Consider the following 20,500-nt stretch of genomic DNA (forward strand, 5'->3'; position numbering starts at 1 on the left):
AATATGCAAACTATGGGAAGAGCAGTATAGCAAATCCTGCACTGTGTCACCATCCTGCCCTGGAGACACCCTCTCTAGGTATGATTGGGTAGTTTGCTTTCCACAGCTGTTCTGTAATTGAGTTCTCTTCTCCTCCATTCAAACTAGTGGGAGTACCACTCAGCACTCACCACTATTCAAGATCCAGCCCAAATAGGGAATGGGAGATTTATAGAAGCGGGTTTGAGACCAACTCATTTTTCAAAAGCCACTAATCCATCAGATTTCCTGCTTACCAAATGCTATTCATCCAGCTCAGCTAGATACTGTTAGAATACGTTACAACTTATGTCCAGAAGAAAGTGAGAACAACTGATTCCAATGGATCCCAATGGGGCAGAAAATATCCCATTTTGTTGTCCCTTGGAGGCAGAATACAACCATTGTGGTTATTGTAAGCCTTTAAAATGCAGGGACGTTTTATGATGTGGACATTGTAGAGCCTACAGCTTGTCAGGCTTTGTCCTTGGTTTGTTCATTCTAACAGCATGTTAGCTTCTCTATTATCAGGGATCAGGAAGAAAGGACTTGTCTCCACTTGAAATGCGACAGCTGTGCCATGGAAGTGCTTCAGAGTAGATACTACCTGTGCTGACGGGAGGCGTTTTCCTGTTGGCATAGGTAATCCACCTCCCAGAGAGGTACTAGCTAGGTCGACCTGGCACTGTCTACGCTGAGGGTTAGGTTGGCTTTATTACAACGCTCGGGTGTGGATTTGTCATGTATTCAAGTGACCTATTTAAGTCAACTTAATTTTCGAGTGTAGAGCAGGCCAAAGATACCTCTGTTTGGATGATGTCAATCTGTCCAGCCAAAGAAATGTGTTTGCTGTGCCTGTTTCCTTGGATGTTAATACCTTGTACTCTGTGCACTGGCTTTCATCTCATATTTCATTGCTTTTGTGACACTGCTTTTATTTAAGGAGTTTATAGCAACAGTTGCAATTTTGACTAATGACGACCTCATAGTCACATGCTCAGAGAATGAGCGAGCATGTGGTTTAAAACCTCTTCTTGTCATCAGGGTCAGAGAAGGTTTAATTTCACAATGGCCTGTATCTGATGAGACAGTCACCTTTCACTATCCTGGCATAAGAAACCTGAGCCCTGCCCCTAAATATAGACATGTCTGCAATAGAAAGTAAAGGACAAATATAGACTACAAGGAAGTAGAGCAAACTCCCCTCTGTCGAGAGCAGATATTGACCAGGCTTTAAAACTTTTTTTAAAATCTCTTATATTGATCTTGCAATCAAAAAAAAAAATGAGCTGCTGCTTGCTTTATCATTTTTCCTTTTCATATACAGATTTCAGAAATTATTGAGACAAATCATGATCCCCTTTCTCATGCTGAATTGTATTTTACACCATGAATAGTTCCATTGAAGTCAATGGGAGTACTTGCAAAATAGGCCAATATGCGCTGTGAGTAAGGGAAATGGCCCTTAAAAGATAATTCCTTTGCACTTCAGAGTGCTTCATTTTTAAAGTTCTACCCAACTGTTAAGCCTCATAATACCCCTGGTAGGTAGATAGGTTTTGCATTGCTCTCCTTGTTTTACAGAGGGGGCAGTTGAGACCCAGATAAGTTTGGACTGCAATTTTCAAAGGAGACTAAAGGAGTTAAGCACACAACTCCTGTTAAAATTAAATAGGAATCAGGTGCCTATCTCCCATTGGTCTCTTTAAAATCCAAGCCTAAGTTGCTTGCACAAGGTCAAACATCAATTAGTGGCACTGCGAGACTCCAGGGGTTCTTACATACCCCAGCCCCAAATAGTGGAAATCTTGGAAGAAAGGATCTTCTTGGGAGAAGCCATGGACACTTTCTTTTATGTGTCTGAAAAACACTGTACGTATTTACGAAGCTTAGGAATAATAATATTAAAAATGTCCAGGGTTTGAGCTACATCCAGAAAAGAAGGTCCTACTGGTTTGGGTCTGACCCAGCACTAGATCCACAGAATAGTTTGGATCTGAATCCAAACTGTCCCTGAAATTCAGCATGGTTAAATAGGAGACTGTTCTGAGTACTTGATTCAGGTCAGACTTGTCAGGCAGAACTCCATTTGTTGGCTTTGGGCTTGTGTACATAGCAAATTTGTGAGCGGCAAGCCAGGCGTGTAAATCTACAGTGCACTAGCTTGCTGCGTTGTGTGGATCCTGCCACCATGCACTGAAAGTGCCACAATGTGATTTGACTTTGACTAAAATTTCCTGTATGGAACTTTTTGTGCATGATAGCAGGGGCCACATTGCGAATTAGCTTGCGGCAGTTGTAGATTCACCTCCTCGCTTGCCACACACTAGCTTGCTGTACAGACAAGCCCTTGGAGTGTGAAACTGCAATCAGCAAAGTGACTGTTTTTTTTTTTAAATGTTGGGTTCCATATTTATTCTCGCTCAGTGAATCTTCCATCTCAAGTATGCCCAGTCTCCATAGGTGCTGGAACAAGGGGTGTTTCCGCACCCCCTGGCTTGAAGTGGTTTCCATTATATACAGGGTTTACAGTTTGGTTCAATGGCTCTCAGCACTCCTGTCAGTCTCCACATTTAATCTGGGATCTGGAGAACAAGCTGTGTTTTTTTCCTCCTTATGCATCCCCAAAGCTTCCACCATTGGAACTTACCTGACTCTCCCATATCTGCTTCTCGTCTGCAGGGCTGGGAGCCGCAAGACCTTTGATTTTTCAATGAGTGAGTAGATATGTCTCAAATACAAAGAGAAGATGGAGGCAGTAAGAAGGTGCTGCCTTTTCATATTTGCTTCTCTGACTATGTCTTTCACTTTAAATGACTCCTTTTCATATAAGCTATTAATTTCTGAAGGTCTCCCACCAAGACACTAGACCAGCCTATGATTGGCTTTAGAGCTAATCTGTCTAGCTTTCTAAAGCACTTATCACCATGGCATGTAGATTAAGATAATTTATCTCCTTTATATTTTCAGTCTTTTTTCCTGGCTGTTGTACTTTGTTGCACAGAGATTTGGATGAATTCTGTGTACTGACAATAAAGTGACTGATGCAGATAAATCTTTCACGTGAAATGATTTCATTAGTGTGAAATTGCTCTAATGAAAGAGGATTTTAATTTACTATATGATTGTTTTGCAGCAAACAAATGAATGTTAAAATTGAGTAAGGAAAAAAAAAAAGCCATGTTGCTATTTAGCTCTTCTTACAGGCTGTGATCCTTGTCTGATAGCAGTTGATATAAATGGGATAAGTGCAATCTGAACTAACTGTGATGTATTGCACTTGTTTTACCGACTAGATCCTGAAATGGGTATGTTCTGGATGGCAGACCTGAGCACTCTTAATGGCAGAATATTACCTAGGCCTTTAGCAGGGAAGCAGCTAGCAAAGACACCTTGGTGTCTGGTATCCATGCTCCAGGTCCTCACTCCCAGAGCAGAGTCAGCAGAAAGCCAGACATGCCATGGATGGACGAAGATCTGTCATCTGGCTGGGATTTGCATAGAACAATAACACTTTCTTTCTAACGGATTATAGCTATTATCTCAGATTCATCCCTGATGTAACTCTGCTGACTTGACAGGGTTTCCACCAGGGATGAATTTTGCAAATTCAACTTTGTTGGCCAAATTCAAGTTGGAAAATTGAATGTTGTTTAACAAATTAGACATTATAGCACATAAGAGCTGATTGTCCTTTTTGTTACCCATCATTAACTGAGCTAAATGCCTTGAACTAGCCTTTGCTTCCTCATAGGACTGAGTTAATTTGGGTTAAAACTGTGAACCAGCTCTTCAGCCAGTGTAAATGGGCCTTGCCCCATTGACTTCAGTGGAGTAACACCAATTTATAACAGCTGAGGATCTGGACTATTCTATGCATCTGTGAATCTTCTAGCTTACCCTTGTTTTTCTCATCACTTGTTTCATTTTACCCACTACCATAAAGCCATGGGCAGAACCAACTATGTCTTTACTATCAGCTGAACAATAATAAAGGCCTACTTCCAATGTAGGGCTTGTCTACACGGCACAGCAATGCTCACTAGAGGGATGTGATTTCTACATTAATGCACCCAAGGGAACTTTTGGTTCATGCCAGCAGGGTGTACACAGGATAGTTAGTACACAACACATTGATGCGCCTTAGAAATCACCCCCCCTAGTGCACTTTGCTGCGCTGTGTAGACAAGCCCTTATGTTATATAGCACCTTTTATCTGAGGGTTTGAAAATGCTCACAGATGTGGCCAAGAATTGTGATCAGGTGGGGAAAGTGGGAGGTTAAGTGACATGCCTAGTGAGCCTGCAGCAGATTCAAGGAGGAAAATCCTTGTTAAGTCGCTGGGCTGCTCTGCCTCCCTTAAGAGGAGACCAACTTTTATATTTGCACCAGCACAGTGTTAGAAGAATGGTCTTTTCTGAACACTCATCATTTCAATGAGTTAATTGATGGTTTTCATCTGCTTGTTTAAAATATGTGCACAGATCAATAAAAGGAAAATCCTGTATTTGCAAACCTTTCTCTCTGCATGTAGTTAGTCTAATAATTTTCCATGGATTTCTCTCATCTGTGTCCACAGATGATTTTTCTCCTTCTGCAGACTTTATCAAAAACCGCAGATTTGCATTCACATTTAGTTGTACTCTGAAAAAATGCAAATTGTACGCATTCCCATGCAAAGGGGCGAAATTGATATTCATGGTGTCGTTCACTCCCCTAGTGCCTTCTCCTATCTGAAGCAAACAAGTTCAGTAAAGGATCAGACGGAAACATTTCTGGATGCATGGATTATTGCTTGGAGGAGACTCATCTCACTTGCTGACCCATGAACGGAGATTCTCAAACTACTGTGGTAGTTAAATTGTCAATTGAAACCAATGGTTGTACTGACTGTGTACCATAGGGCCGGGCAGGTATGAAGTGGCTCATTTTCAAGCAGGGCACAAGCCAAAGAAGCTGGAATGGTGGCACCTCATTAAATAGAGCTCTCATGGCCTGGCTACTACAGCAGCAGCAGCAGCTACGCTGGACACCTGCTCTCTATGACAGTCAAGACTTAAGAGGTTGCACATTGAGGGTGATGAGTGCTCCTTTACTTACCAGTTCTCCAGAATAGTATTGGTGGAAAGGAGGTCAAGGGTGTCCAATAACTAAGACAACAGTTCCCCTTTATGGATACAGTAGACTCACACTGAAATCAAACAAAACCAACCCTACCTTGCTGGGAACGTCTCCTGCTCAGTAACACTAGCGTAAATATGGAGTAATTCTGATTTCAGTGGCATTACTCTGGATTTACAGTGGTGTAACAGAACAGAATCTGGCCTCAAGTGTAATTCTAAAGATAAAGTAGTTGATTCCCAGCTTAAAAAAAAAAGGCATGTGTGTGTACGTCATATATACTTAAATGTGACTCAGCATCCTCCCGGATGAACAAGTTAATAAAAATACCTTCTAAAAAGCTGTGTGGAACTAACTAATCATAATTAAGTGGCAGTTCTACCAAATAGTTTCTCGATCAAACAAAAATACCATGGTATATCCTGACTTTCAAATGAATGGCCCTCATGTTACCTAGTACATCTGTGTTGCTGTGCATCAGTACTTTTAAATAAATGCAGCTATTTGGATAACACACCCATCCCTCCTTTCTTTCCTGTGCAGGCCCTGGATATAGAGCTGCTGAGTTGCTGTAGCTCAGGGAATTGTGCTTCCAGAACATCTTGTTCATATACGTATCAAACTCTGTCACCTTTTTAAAAAAATCTTAAAATGATGACTGTCAGCAGCAGCTGGATTGTGTTTTTTTTTTTTTAATTTGGTCTTCTCTCCATTCCCAGCACTCCTGCTGGCATGTGGACTCGGGGAGTTCAGTAAAGGAATATCTACAGCCGTAACAGTAGGACTAAATATCAATTCTAGCTACGATTAGTTCAGCTGTGATTACCTTATACCCAAACTGTAGTTCCATGGGGCAGCAATATAGTCTATTTTCTTAACCGTTCCACTTTCAGTATTCTGGAATGTACCCAGAAAGGCTTTGTGGGCAAAGTTGTACTAACATCATCCGGAGGGAAGGGAGCCGCTAAGTCTACTTGGTTCTCATGTTTTATTGCTTTGTGTATTCTCTACACTAGAATTTACAATGACTACAATGGATTTACAACGGATTCTACCTTTCTTCAGGGGGCTGACTTAATTTGTAAATAGCACACACTGTGGTAGAAGGGGGTCCAGATCCAAACTCCCTGAACTTTGGTGGTGGTTTTGAATGCCAAACATAGACCTCAGTTTTTCAAAGCCCAAGTAAATCTTTATGATGGGCCAGCTCAAGTCTTCCAAATAGCCTCTGAACTTCTGGCTGTTCACAATCCAGGTCCAAATTTTGCCGCTTAGGACTAACCCTAGAGTGTAGTAGCTATGGGCCTTTGTGTCAGATACATCCTACCTTAGTAAATAGTGTTTAGGATCAATGTTGCTGTAATAACTTGCAACTGTTGAAACAGAAGAGGCCCTTAGGTGCATAATTACCATTTGTGCAAGTCTGTAATCACTTAACTTTGTGGTGCTATGGAAAACCCTCCTGATAAAGATTTGCACTTAACTATCTGGATCCACTACAGGGTCTATGCCTCCTAACCACAGAGAAACCCCACTCACAGAGATTGTCCTGGCAGAAAGCAGATGCAACCTGCTCTCCCCTAGGGGGCCCAAAGGGGCTGACACAGCTCAAGAAGTGGCAACACCTTTCCCCCTCATTTGCCATCATGCTAACTACTTTGAAGGCTGAGTGTACAACTGCATGCCTCATTTGTCTGAAAAATCTGGCCCTTAATTCTTCTGTGCTGTATAATATTTCAGACCACTGGCTTTCTGGCAATGAAATAGACTGCGGGTTTGAAAGCAAGTCTTCTATCTCTTTTTCCTCATGAGAGGTTTGAGTTTTTCTTTCTTGTGCATAAGGGCTGGTTTATTCCCACCCATAGTGCCACATCTTTTAAATTTGCCTCTATTTTTTCCAATGGTCGGATGTAAAGAAGCTGTGATCTGTAACCTGCAGAAAGTGCACTTGCATAGGAGTGTATCACTGTGGTTTAAAAACATGCCAGTCTAATGTCTCTGCATGCTATATACTACACCCCAGTGACAGACCACTCTATAGGTGCTGGGAGCAATTATGGGCGCTGGTGAGCACTGAATTGTCACATGGATTGGCAGAGATATTACTGTAATTGTGAGACCTGTGAAGATGGCTCTTAAAGATGCCCTTCTTCCTGTATTGTGGTCTGGTGGTAGCCACACTAACTGCGTGCAGCTTACTTTCCCACAGAGCACACACAGCCTGGCTGCTCCAGCTGAGTTCTGGGGTCCAGGAGTTGGATCTCTAAATGCCACAGAAAGGGACTCTGGGTTTGATTTAAACCCCACTGAAGTCTATAGGAGTCTTTGTCACTGGACTTTGGAGCAGCACCTCCATGAAGAATAAGCTGTGAGTATAGTGGGAGATATAGAAGTAGATTTCAATTGTAGCAAGGCTTTGTGTCTCCTTTTTTGGCAGGGCTAGGGTTTGAGTGAGAAACTACACACCTTTCCTTTATGGCTAATGGGCTAACTGGCTTACCAGACTAACTGTGGGAGTATGAGTAATGGCTGTGTGACCAGGTATTTCAATTCCCACCCATCTTTACTTGGAATCTGCTTGTGCTGAATGCTAGCTGATTACTTGCTCTGCTTGTTTCTATGCTGAAGCCACATAACATGCATAGCCAGTGTTGTTACCTCTTGGAGAATTCAGCGCTGCTTTTATATATCTGGCAGCTTGATAGAAGTAAATGCTGAGATCAAAATTTGGATCATCATCAGCTTCTATTCCATAATAATCTACAGGCAGGTCTCTGTAGAATTTAGCTCCAGTGTCAATGTGAAATCTGCCAGCAGCAGCATTCACAATGTGGGTGATACCCATTCGGCGCAGCTGCTCTTTGTCCCGAGCTGTATATCTGAAAGAAGGGACACCTTGAGTATGCAGGAGGTTGTGCAAGGATTTCTCTGCCCACTCCCCACAAATCTCTGGGCTAAACTATAATGGAACTGTGCTGCTGTTGGTTACAGATGCTAGGTGCTTTGAAATACTAGCAAACTGGTGTGGCTCAATTTTGTCCCATCAATATGTTTTTTTTTCATCACAAACTGGTTCTTGTGAATTTTTCATTTCCATCATGTTTGTTTCAGGTTTTCATTGGAAAAAACAATTTTTTTCAAAGAAAAATTTTAAAAAGTATCGTTCTTATTTAAGCACTGGTAGCATGCTTAGCTGCTGTACTGATGCAGTGCTTCTGTACTACCACAGAGGAGATGTGGTCCACAATCACTTTAGGCCTTAGGATTAGAGGCGGCGTAAAGATGGTGTAAAGCTGCCTTCTCCTCCCCTGTCCTTTAGATCCTGCCTAGGCATAGTTCAACCAGACCCAAGTATTGGGCCCCCATTAGCAGATGATTCCCAAACCTTCCATTCTCAAGTGATTTCATTTGACAGAGCCCCCACTTATCTCCTAGTTCTTGTCTCATTTTGAGGTCAGGTTCTTTAGGAGAATTTCACTTACAAGTCTCCCACGTAGAGGTTTGGCCAGACTTCATTCACGTGGCCAGTGGAAGGTTTGTGTGTCCACAGCAGGCGTTGAAGCTCCGTCAGAGATGGCGTTTGATAACTGCTCCGGCTTCTGGGGGTCAGGCTCAAAGCGCTTCGTATCCTGGGGCGCAGTAAGTCATCTTTGCATAACGAATTGAAGGCCATTCTGAAATACAGGATCGAGAAGACATACCCCCCTGTTTATATAATGTTTCATTCTCCCTCCCACTCAAAAACTCACCTACCATTACAATAACAATTTACAAGATCCTTGCCCCAAAGAGCTTACTATCTATTTGTTCTGTGTTTTGTGTCCTCATCCATGACAAGAGCCCCTAGCTATTACTGCAATATAAATAGTAGTAGTAGTAGTAGTATATTCAGCTGTAAGGGCCGTATTGTGATAGCACTGAACAGTTCAGTTTCAGTGGTCCTATTCAATGTCCTGATGACAAACTGCCATAGTAGGAAGGAATTGTATGAGCAGGACAGAACAATTCTGACTAATGAACAATTTCACAGACACGTAGATGTTACCATTTTGGAGATCATTAATTTTATTTCACTTACTTTCCTCCTTCATTCCTTTTGTCTCTCCTCTCTAAACTTCTAGTCTTGAAATAAATGTTGGAATTGCAGATAGAAAATGAAACTGCAGGCTTTGCTTGTGTCTGGGTTTGTGCAGTCCCTGTATGGTATATCTTTCTCTTGGAATTGTAGCGCCTTGGTTCTTTAACTGGACATGGGTTTGAACTTTTGGGACAATTCTTAAGAGCGGTATGAGGCAGAAACACTCTAAGTGAGGTCACTCTTTTGTCTACACTACAATAAAAAAAATGTTGGGGAAAAATTCACTTATGAATAATCCTCTTTCCATCTTGACCTTTTATTTAACTCCCTGGACCTAGTTTGGCCATATTGGCCACTGGCTCACTCACAGCAATGTTTCCTGAGGATAAAGGACCAGAATGCTTCAGAGGACCGGCCATAGATATGGAGCCTTTACAAAATTGCCCAGTTCTGCTTACTTTAGGAAACGGAAGGAACATAGGAATTTGCATATAAGAACAGACATGCTTCACCTATTGTGATATACTTAGTTTGACATTGTTGAGTCCCAGTATCAGCTACTTCAGAGGTACTTCCACCTCCAATCAGGGCCGATGAGAGGTGGGGAAGCCGGTACAAATTACCGGGGCCCGGCAGTCTGGAAGGGGGCCCAGGGCCCGGCTTTCTCAGCCCTGTTTAGCCGGTCCACCCTTGCTGGGGGGGCCCGAAAATTTTTTTTCATCGGGGCCCAAACTCGCTCTGGGCAGCCCTGCCTCCAATGCATAATGAACCTAATTGTGTCAATTCATGCCCTAACTTCAGCTGGTGATCTCAAACACCTACATGACTTGCCTGATGTCACAAAGGAAATCTGCGGCAGAAACAGAACTAGCATTTTTTGTGTCTTAACTACCAAACCATCTGTCATTCCATTAAAAAACAGCAGCTCCCTAAGTCCCTCCCATCTCATAATAGCTGCAACTAACCTTCTCTTCCTTTGACATATTCCATCCCTTGCAGCATGGTTGGTGACCACTCTAGTGTAGCTGATGACCTTACAAGCTTCCTTCATCTGTTTCGGCCTCTGTTTATTTACTGCTTCCTGTCATTCCCTCCGCTTTCTTTCTCCACTGCATAAAATTCTCGGTTGACTTTAATTAATATTGCTGAGTCTTTGAGAGCCAAAGAAACCTATCAACCTTGCCACTCGGAGCCATACAGTAGTAATGAATTATAGGCTGTCTTGTGAGCATTCCGGGTAGCTGTGTGTGGATTGTGTTGCTGAATGAGATCTGGGAAACAGGATGGCTTAAAATTTATCATACTGCCCCTCCAGGAATTGGACTGTTAAATTATATTAGGAGAGGGCAGTTTATCAAAATACAAATAGAGAGAGTATTTTCTTGGATGACAGTGCAGAGGCACCTATATCACAAACACAGTTAGAATTTACTGAAAGCCTCAGCAGAGAGACCAAGGATTGAATGGGTCATGGAGACTTTTCTGCCCCTGGGCCTCATCTACACTAGCTTTTCTGCACCATTGGTCAACCAATAGTGTACTTCCCAGAGTTGCCATTGGTGTAAGCACTAAAACAGAGCATGCATGACCTTTTATTTATCACCCTGTTGTTGAACTGTGTTCACAGTGTGACCTGATGGTGAAAACACCTGCAGTCTTACATTTCCTGGCAGTTCCACCAATGCTATGACTGATGGAGCTGCATCAGTGATAGACAAATGTTGGGAATAGCGGTGATGTAGATGTATCACTAGAGGTGGTCGTTCCAGGAAAGCAGAGGCATGTTGACCAGATCGTACAGGGAAGCTTGTGCTGTATGTGCCCTATGGATAAAGGGAAGATATACTGAAAGTCTTGGAGACTGAAACTAAGATGGGCGAATCCTTCCAAAGTAAGTAATTTTCAAGTAAGCTCCAGCTTTAATCTCACCTATTTTGTATTCCAGAAAATGAGTTTACAAGCAAGGATGTTCACTGAAAAAGTGAGCATTACAGTAAATTCATGGAAATCGAACCTTGAATTCTCACACACAAATATTCCCAGTACGGCCTGATTCTAAGACTCACTATTATCCAGCTAGGGAATTGAACTGTGTCGTGTGACTTCTGTGTCCAGTCAAAGCTAGCTATCGTTGCTCAAATTTCAAATACAGAATACTCATAGCAAGTTGACCACAAATGATCTATAGATTGCTTGTAGAAATCATTTGAATAATGAACCCATTTAAGAAAATAAGTAGCTTTCAAAAGAAAATTTACAAACAGAAAAGGCAAAATTTACTGAATAAACTATTCACTCCAAACTATTTTGGCTTTAGTTTTGTCTACCACTTTTTTACACACTAAATTCACACATGCAAATTAATTTTGCATCAATTTATTTAAATGCACACTTTAAACAAAGTGATGAAATGCATAAAGTTATTTTGTCTAGCTGAAATAAGCGAGGCATGTTGCTTAAAACAAGGTTGTACATTAAAAACATTAAGCACACATGGAATATAAATAATGTGGTTATCCAAAGCTATTGTAAAATATTTTTAAAATATATATTTAATGACTAGCTTGTTTAACTTATCTTACATTGCTCGTTTAAATCTTTTTACTCTATTTCTGTAGTGGGCTTGGTTTTATGGCTTACTTTACATGTAATGCACTATATTGTCTTAAAATGCCCATCCAGGTGGGATCATAGAATCATAGACTTTAAGGTCAGAAGGGACCGTTATGATCATCTAGTCTGACCTCCTGCACAATGTGGGCCACCCACTCACTCCTATATCAAACCTGTGTCTGAGCCACTGAAGTCTTCAAATCATGGTTTAAAGACTTCAGGGTGCAGAGAATCTTCCCGTAAGTGACCCTGCCCCATGCTGCAGAGGAAGGCGAAAACCCCCCTAGGATTCTGCCAATCTGCCCTGGAGGAAAATTCCTTCCCAACCCAAAATATGGCGATCAGCTAAACCCTGAGCATGTGGGCAAGACTCATCAGCCAGACACCTAGGAAAGAATTCTCTGTAGTAACTCAGATCCCATCACAAGCCATTAGATATATTTACCACTAGTAGTCAAAGATGAATTAATTGCCAAAATTAGGCTATCCGATTATACCATCCCCTCTATAAACTTATCAAGCTTAGTCTTGAAGCCAGATATGTCTTTTGCTCCCACTACTCCCCTTGAAAGGCTGTTCCAGAACTTCACTCCTCTGATGGTTAGAAACTTTCATCTAATTTTAAGTCTAAACTTCCTGATAGCCAGTTTATATCCATTTGTTCTTGTGTCCACATTGGTACTGATCTTAAATAATTCCTCTCCCTCCCTGGTGTTTATTCCTTTGATATATTTATAGAGAGCAATCATATCTTCTTTTGGTTAAGCTAAACAAGTCAAGCTCTTTGAGTCTCCTTTCATAAGACAGGAGGGTTTCCATTTCTTGGATCATCCTAGTAGCCCTTCTCTGTACCTGTTCCAGTTTGAATTCATTCTTCTTAAACATGGGAGACCAGAACTGCACACAGTATTCCAGATGAGGTCTCACCATTGCCTTGTATAACGGTATGAACACCACCTTATCTCTACTGGAAATACCTTGCCTGATGCATCCCAAGACTGCATTAGCTTTTTTCACAGCCATATCACATTGGCAGCTCATAATCATCCTGTGATCAACCAATACTCTGAGGTCCTTCTCCTCCTCTGCTACTTCCAACTGATGCCTCCCCAGCTTATAACAGTAGTTCTTATTATTAATCTCTAAGTGCATGACCTTGCACTTTTCACTACTAAATTTCATCCTATTACTATTACTCCAGTTTACAAGGTCATCCAGATCTTCCTGTATGATATCCCAGTCCTTCTCTGTATTGGCAATACCTCACAGCTTTGTGCTATCTGCAAACTTTATTAGTACATTCCCACTTTTTGTGCCAAGGTCAATAATAAAAAGATTAACTAAGATTGGTCCCAAAACCGATCCCTGAGGAACTCCACTAGTAACCTCCCCCTAGCCTGACAATTCACCTTTCCGTACGACCCGTTGTAGTCTCCCCTTTAACCAGTTCCTTATCCACCTTTCAGTTTTCATATTGATCCCCATCTTTTCCAATTTAGCTAATAATTCCCCGTGAGGAACTGTATCAAATGCCTTACTGAAATCGAGGTAAATTAGATCCACTGCCTTTCCTTTGTCTAAAATATCTGTTACCTTCTCAAAGAAGGAGATCAGGTTGGTGTGGCACGATCTACCTTTTGTAAAATCATGTTGTATTTTGTCCCAGTTACCATTGACCTCAATGTCCTTGACTACTTTTTCCTTCAAATTTTTTTCCAAGACCTTGCATACTACAGATGTCAAACTGACAAGCCTGTAGTTGCCCGGATTACTGGGATGCTCTTAATGATATTCATATGAGACATTTATGGTCTTTGCCCTATTGAAACTGTATCACCGTAATTATTCAACCATGTAAGAGAAATGTTAGCACTATATTTAAATTAATTTTGAGTCACTTTATACTAGAGCTAGTAATTTTAGCTGAACAGTGTAATGTAATTAAATTAAATATAAATATATATTTATATTTAATATATGTTAGCAGGAGAATTGCAATCAGGCAAGCCTTTAATAGATCTGAAGGCCATAAAGAAACATTATGATCATCTAGTCTGACCCCCTGCAGAACACAGGCCAGAGTGTCATCAGTGATTCCAGCACCTAGCCCAACAACTCCTGGAGAATTATTGATGTTGTTTAGCATTGGTATTATGGTAGTGCCTAAAGGCCAACCAGCTCAGGGGCCCATTGTGCTAGATACTGTACAAATATGTAGTAAAAAACAATCCCTGCCCCCAAATTGCTTACAGACAAACAAGGGAGCCTGGATGAAGGGGAGGAGGAAGGCTGGGTAACAAAAGTAATATGCATAGGAAGACAGGTGATTTGTCTCATGGCAGCCTTGAAGTCCTTTCACATGTTGTCCTTTACTCCTCCCATGGGAATGCCAAGGTAGAATCTCTCTCTTCATCACCATTTGGGTAGGTTGGAAGGCCTTTTCTCTTTTCCCACCCAGACAAGCAACAAAGAATGCCAATTTCATTAACTCTGGCCTGCTCTACACTACCAAGTTAGGTTGACGCAAGGCAGTTTACGCTGACCTAACTATGTAAGTGTCCACACTAAAATTTTGCTCCTGCTGACGTAACTGTCTTGCTACACCAACTTAATAACTCCACTCCAGGAGAGGTGTAGAGTCCGTGTTGATGTGGTTAGGTTGACAGTGTCAGTGTAGACACTGTGTTGGCTCCAACAACTGTTACTGGGCTTTCAGAAGCTATTCCACAGTGCCCCACGCTGGGCTTAAATTGCAGCAAAGGAGGTTTAGGTTGGATATTAGGAAAAACTTCCTAACTGTCAGGGTGGTTAAGCACTGGAACAAATTGCCTAGGAAGGTTGTGGAATCTCCATCATTGAAGATTTTTAAGAGCAGGTTGGACAAAAACCTATCAGGGATGGTCTAGATAATACTTAGTCCTGCCATGAGTGCAGGGGACCGGACTAGATTACCTCTCAATGATTCAATGATTCTATGATAGTCCAGCTAATACAAGTGCTCCTGGTGAGGACAGGCAGCGCTGACACAAGGCATGTAGTGTGGACAAGCAAAAGTGATTTAATTACTGCGGTGGCTGTATGCTGACATAACTTGAGTAGACATAATTTTGTAGTGTAGACATATCCTCGGGGTGCTCTGAAGCATTGTGTTGTAACTAGCACAGTTTCATGCCACAATATGGAGAGGGCCTTTGAAATAAGGTCCCCTAACATAAATCCCAGTCCTCTGAAACTCATATTACTTTCCTCCCAATTTATCTGTAGACATAATACTTGGCTAAATAGGAAGGAAGGAAATAATAGGGCAGGGTGACTAGTGACTAAGTGGCACTGTTCCTTTTGAGTCAGTACTGAACCAAACTGCTGCACCATATTAGCAGATGACACAGTGCTGCTCAAAATAGTCTTGGCACTTCAGTAGGTGGTATTGTGTTCTTTGCATGGATATGAAGCCAATGCCCTAGCACAGCATTATCTCATCACTTCACTGTAGTTTTTTTTTTTTCTGGTGGGATAGAGGAGAAATTTTAGGAAAATTTCAGGACATCATTATCCTTGCTTCAATAATCTATTAAGTGTTTTAATCCCATCAGTAATTATCAGTCTGTGCATTTGTAGAATACCATCTTTTCCCCAACTTAACAAACACGCCTTTAATGTTCACTCTGCAGAGACATTACTCATGATTTGTTTTTGACTGGCTGGGACATGTTGTAACCCTATCATTTTAGTTAAAAAGTCAACCTGAATGCACTTCAATTGGATTATGTTTGACAGATGATTGTAAAAGACCAGACTGAAGCTCTGGGTTTGGCCAAGGTAGGGCGTGTCAGGTCTGTGCCAGTTGTATCTTTAGAGAGACAAGGTGGATGAGGTAATCACTTTTATTGGACCAGGAGACAAGATTTAGAGTTTATGCAAAGCTCTTTTTTAGGTCTTGGAAAGGTACTTAGAGTGTCATAGCTAAATACAAGCTGGAATAGATTGTTTAGCATAAGTAATTAGCATATGTTGCAAGAGACCATTCAAGGTCAATACCTCTGTAGTCATCAGGGCCAGCTCCAGGTTTTTTGCTACCTTAAGCAGAACGAACAAACAAACAAACAAACAAACAAAAAACCCTCCACCTTGTATTTATTTGTGACACTCTGACTATCTTTCTCAGAACTGAAGAAGAGCTTTGAGTAGCTTGAAAGATTGTCATTCTCACCAACAGAAATTGGTCTGTAAAATATATTACCTCACCCACCTTGTCTCATTTCCTGGGACCAACTCCACCACAACACCACTGCTAACAGTTGTGCTTTAGAAAGTCACAAATGCTTTGCAGAAAACCTATCCATTGGAAAGATTACTCCATGATAACATATGTTTGAGGAAAGGTTTTGTACTTTATCTGTTGCATCTCTACACAAATGGCAAATATTATAGTCATCATTCTTCCTTCTTGCCGTTTAACCCGATAGTCTCACTGGAGCCATAATTTATCGATTGCTGGGAGTGCTGTGGGAAATAGTATGAATCAACTAAAGTGATGATTGAGGTAGGACTGGCTGGGTTTGAAAGCTGAGACATTGGCTGTTTCCAGGGATGCACAGGCTATTTGAGCAGCCAACTGTCTGTAAGAAAATCTCTTCAGCAGCTGGAGGATGTAATCCAAATAACATTTCCAAATTTAATAGGGACAAGTTTAGCACCAGCTGTGCATTTTGTGTAAGGTGATGACCACATGCCCTAGTCTGACTTTGCAGAATCCATTTCAGTGGCCTGCTCTTCACTATACAATGTGGTGTCAACGTCTGGAGAAATGTGAGCTAGATCACTCTTGACACAACATAGAGCTGCACGGATGAGAATGAAACATCTGCCTGTCTTCTCCTTAGATACTATGCTGGTAGCAAGTGGCCTCTCTCAATATAGGGCTAGACTGGGATGCCCTTACTCCACATGGAGTAAGGTCTACTCAGTGTAAGTCCCACTGAATGCAGTGGAAGTATTTGTGGAGTAAGGTGTACTACCCAAACATCAATAAGGGCATCACTATCTGGCCTGATTTTCAGAGGTGCTGAGCCTGCCCTAGCTCCCATGGACTTCAGCTGGAATTGTGGAGAGACAGTACTTCTGTAAACCATGCCTCAGATATGTCTCCCTGACCTATCTCTTTTCCTCTCTCAATGATTCTGTGGCTGGTCAGCTGGGATCATACCTGCTGATCTTGAATGCTGCAGGAAGTAAAACAGCACATGGTCCCTCCAGATGGGTCTATATTGCTCTATAGAGTATAAGATGTTCTTGTGACATCAGCTAGCTGCTGTATCTCTGTTGATGAGTATTATGTGTGTGTGTGTGGTCACTGAAGGGGAGAGCATGGAGAGATTCACTCTATTGTGAAGTAATATTTTGGTTAATTGCAAAGTCTGGTTACAGCTGCTGATGTTGCTGTTCTTTAAAGTGGAAATGGGCTCACCAAAGAAGTTGCCTACACTGCATTGAAGGTCACGGTCAGGGTTTAAAGTTCAGGGGAACACAGCCCTTGCTCCCCTGCTAAAAGTACATGGGAGTTTCTCCTCTTCCTCTTGGATTGGGAGACCATTATTCCAACTGTAAGTAGGGTCTGAATGAATACTCCCTTGACAGCTAGCTGAGAGTGGGAGAGACTTCAGGAGCAAACTGTATTTACATGAACACGCCTCCTCTGCTTAGATAGCCATCAGATAGAGTGATGTTGTTCAAAATAATCAACTTTGGCTGGTGCTGGGTTACAAATCATTTGAGTACTGAATGCAGGGATAGTGAAATGCTGTTACTGTTGTTGTTGTTGTTGTTGTTTGTTGTATGAATAAAAGGGAGGAGAAATGTGCTTAACCTGTCCCAAACGAGGGAGTCATCCTCAGCTGAAAGGACCTGGTTAAGCCAGGGGCTCAAATTTCAGAGCCCTATGAAACTAAGGGGGTGGGGACAAGTATCCCAGCCAGGAGGCGTGGACTCTCTCTAAGGGTCCCTGGTCTGGTTTAACCTGTTCCTTCCCACTGTTCAAAGAAAGAGCTAAATAGGTTTCATTAGGACCCTCTTTGTTATGTTAAAGTGCTCAAATGAGAGCTGAAATCACTTGAGATGGGGCAGTGTTTCTGCCCAGCCTGCAAAGAATTGAAAATTACTAAGACATTGATGTGCAGAGGCTGTAGCAGAAGGTGACAGACAGCTGGTGAACGGTGAGCAGAACGAGTGGTTGGTGGGGCGGACAGGCAGAGAGGAAGCGCAAGCAAGATGCCTTCATCCCCAGGTGGCAGGTGAACTCACACAGATACATCTCTGAATCCTGGGTCCTCACTGACCAAGGACAACCACTGTGAGTAGGGTATGGTGAGGGAGCAGAGGGGCACAGAAAAGGAAATGTTGGTTGTAGAACTCAAGAACATGAGGTGGAAGGCACTGCCCCATGCACTCTGGAGTGAGTGTCCTGCTCACAGTTTTATGATTATGAATCCTGCTTGTGGCATTTTCCCTAATTAATGTTGGGTAACTTCCCTCCTTTCTTCTACGCTGGGGGCTGGAGACTAGCGACTAGCGTAGCTGAAGTCGACGTCTCTTAGATCGAATTAAAATTACTTCGTGTCCTTGCGGCGCTGGATCAATGGCTGCGGCTCCCCCATTGACTTTGCTTCTGCCTCTCTCACTGCTGGAGTTCAGCAGTTGACGGGAAAGTGATCAGGGATCAATTTACTGCGTCTACACTACACGTGATAAATCGATCCCCGATAGATCAATCACTACCCGCCAATCTGGCGAGTAGTGTAGACATACCCTCAGACTCTGTGCTTGCAAGTGAGGAAGTATTGCCTCTCAGAGGTGCCATGGGGTCGTGTGTAATTTCCCCCAGGTAACTAGGTGGGACCTCGAGCTGGTTCTGTGTGGTACTGTTGAAAAGGAACCCCTAGATATTGAACCCGGCCCTGGTTGCTGCCAGCTCCACCTGGCAGAAGGGTTACACAACTATAGTGCCCCTTCCTTCTTGGTTGCCATGGTGAGCACTCAGTCTACTGGCAGGGTTTCAAAATGGCTGTTAAAACATGGCTTTGTCAGGTAATGTAGGTGGGATTGCAATGATGTCTCCAAAGGTACACTCCATACACACATCCCTCCCCAATATCAGCAGGGAGTCTAGCTATCTAATTCCTGTCCAGAAGAGGATGGGTGTAAGCGCCCTGGGAATGGGTGTGTATGTGTGCTGAGTGGGAAGATCTCACCACTTCCATGCTGGAATAGGAAGATTTAAGGCCTGATCCGAAGCCAGCTCTGCCATTCCCCAGTAAGTAACCTGAAGGCATCTGTCTGAATGTAGCTGAAAGAGGATGCAAAAGACCAGAACAAATGGAGCTGTACCTTCTGTAAAGTATATAAAGTGGCTGACCAAGAAAAGCAAGATCCTGAAGTGGCTCTGCTTGGGCTTGTGTCCTGAGTGAGTTGGGTTAGAAAAGGACACCAGACCCTCCTTGCTAAGACATTGAATTAAGATAATGTATGTGGCTATGGTGAGCTAACAGGATTTGCAGGACTGGGTCCTTACTCTTGTGAGCATTCCCACTGACTTGTGCAAAGCTGACTGATGAGCAAGGGTTTGCAGAATCAGGAGTCTAATCTGTTACTCAACTGTGGGAGGAAAATTTCCCTTTATTATATGAATAGGTATTTTGGGCCCAATATGGACTGCAACATATAGCTATGGGGAGCATGGCAGACAGTGAACACACAGAAATCAATTTTCCATGGCTTCTGCTTCCCTGCTGCCTGGAAATAGTTTGTTGCTGAATTGGGCCCTTTATTTACTAGTTACGAATTTTATGTGCCACTTTAATAGCATGTATTGTAACTATTTAAAGACCTGCATTAAACAGGCCCAGACATTGTGTTAACAATCTGCACATTACGATGTATTTTTTTGTAACTGCTTGTTACAGCATCAGCTATTAAGAATTTATTACTAGTGCATTTTGGACTGTGCTTTACAGTGACTTTAATTACAGCCATCTAGCTATCATTAAATAAATATTCATCAAGAGTAGGAACCCCAGTGTAAAGTGACCTGAAAGGCTTTTACCTGCCAAGACCGGAGGTCAGGCCCTTAGGTGTCAATGATGCCATTGGCATTTGCAAGGAAACACAAACATTTAAAGCTGTGCAGGGAGCTCTGTTCCTCCCCTGTGCTAGGTGTTCATGAGGTCATCAGCTGGAGCATGAGAGAAACAGAGCCCTGAGGGCCTGAACTTAGCTCTTGGCAGAGGAGTGAAGGAAGCAGCATGGGCCAAATCTCCAGTCAGTCCCCCTTCAGCCCACTGAAGACGGTTGGATTTTTGGCAGAGCAAGTACAGGAAAATGGCTGCAGGATGACGCCCTGGAACAGAAACTGTAATGACTGCACGTGTATCCCAACAGAGCCCTGCTTCTGGGAGCTGGCTGAGGTTCCTCCATTCCCATCAACTTGAGCAGCAAAGTGAAACGCTTAGGCTCTGGTACAACTTCAGATACAGTGATTATGAATGTGAAACAATCCAAAGGCTCCAGCTGGTCCAAAATGCATCTGCCACCTCTTCTGTAATGAAACCCATACTCCAGACACTCCACAGGCTCCCAGTCAGCTTCTGCTCCCAAGTTTAATGCCTTGGTCACAGT

At 42.5% G+C, this 20,500-nt stretch overlaps 1 protein-coding gene across 2 annotated transcripts in view; it reads right to left on the minus strand.

Moving 5' to 3' along the window:
- Positions 1–20,500, minus strand: part of LOC127054264 (dual specificity protein phosphatase 13-like) — a 36,528-nt gene that overhangs the window by 4,694 nt on the left and 11,334 nt on the right. The window contains exons 1-3 of one of the 2 annotated variants that reach the window (XM_050960343.1): positions 10,183–10,205; positions 8,622–8,813; positions 7,798–8,018 (exon numbers count right to left, since the gene is read on the minus strand). In XM_050960343.1, the coding sequence (XP_050816300.1) occupies positions 7,798–8,018; positions 8,622–8,812 (412 nt within the window). In that variant the 5' untranslated portion in view covers position 8,813; positions 10,183–10,205. Of the gene's footprint in view, positions 1–7,797; positions 8,019–8,621; positions 8,814–10,182; positions 10,206–20,500 lie in introns of those variants that run through there. The other variant, XM_050960342.1, reaches the window with a different exon arrangement.

Source organism: Gopherus flavomarginatus, chromosome 6, assembly GCF_025201925.1.
Source record: "Gopherus flavomarginatus isolate rGopFla2 chromosome 6, rGopFla2.mat.asm, whole genome shotgun sequence".
Taxonomy (NCBI): domain Eukaryota; kingdom Metazoa; phylum Chordata; order Testudines; family Testudinidae; genus Gopherus; species Gopherus flavomarginatus.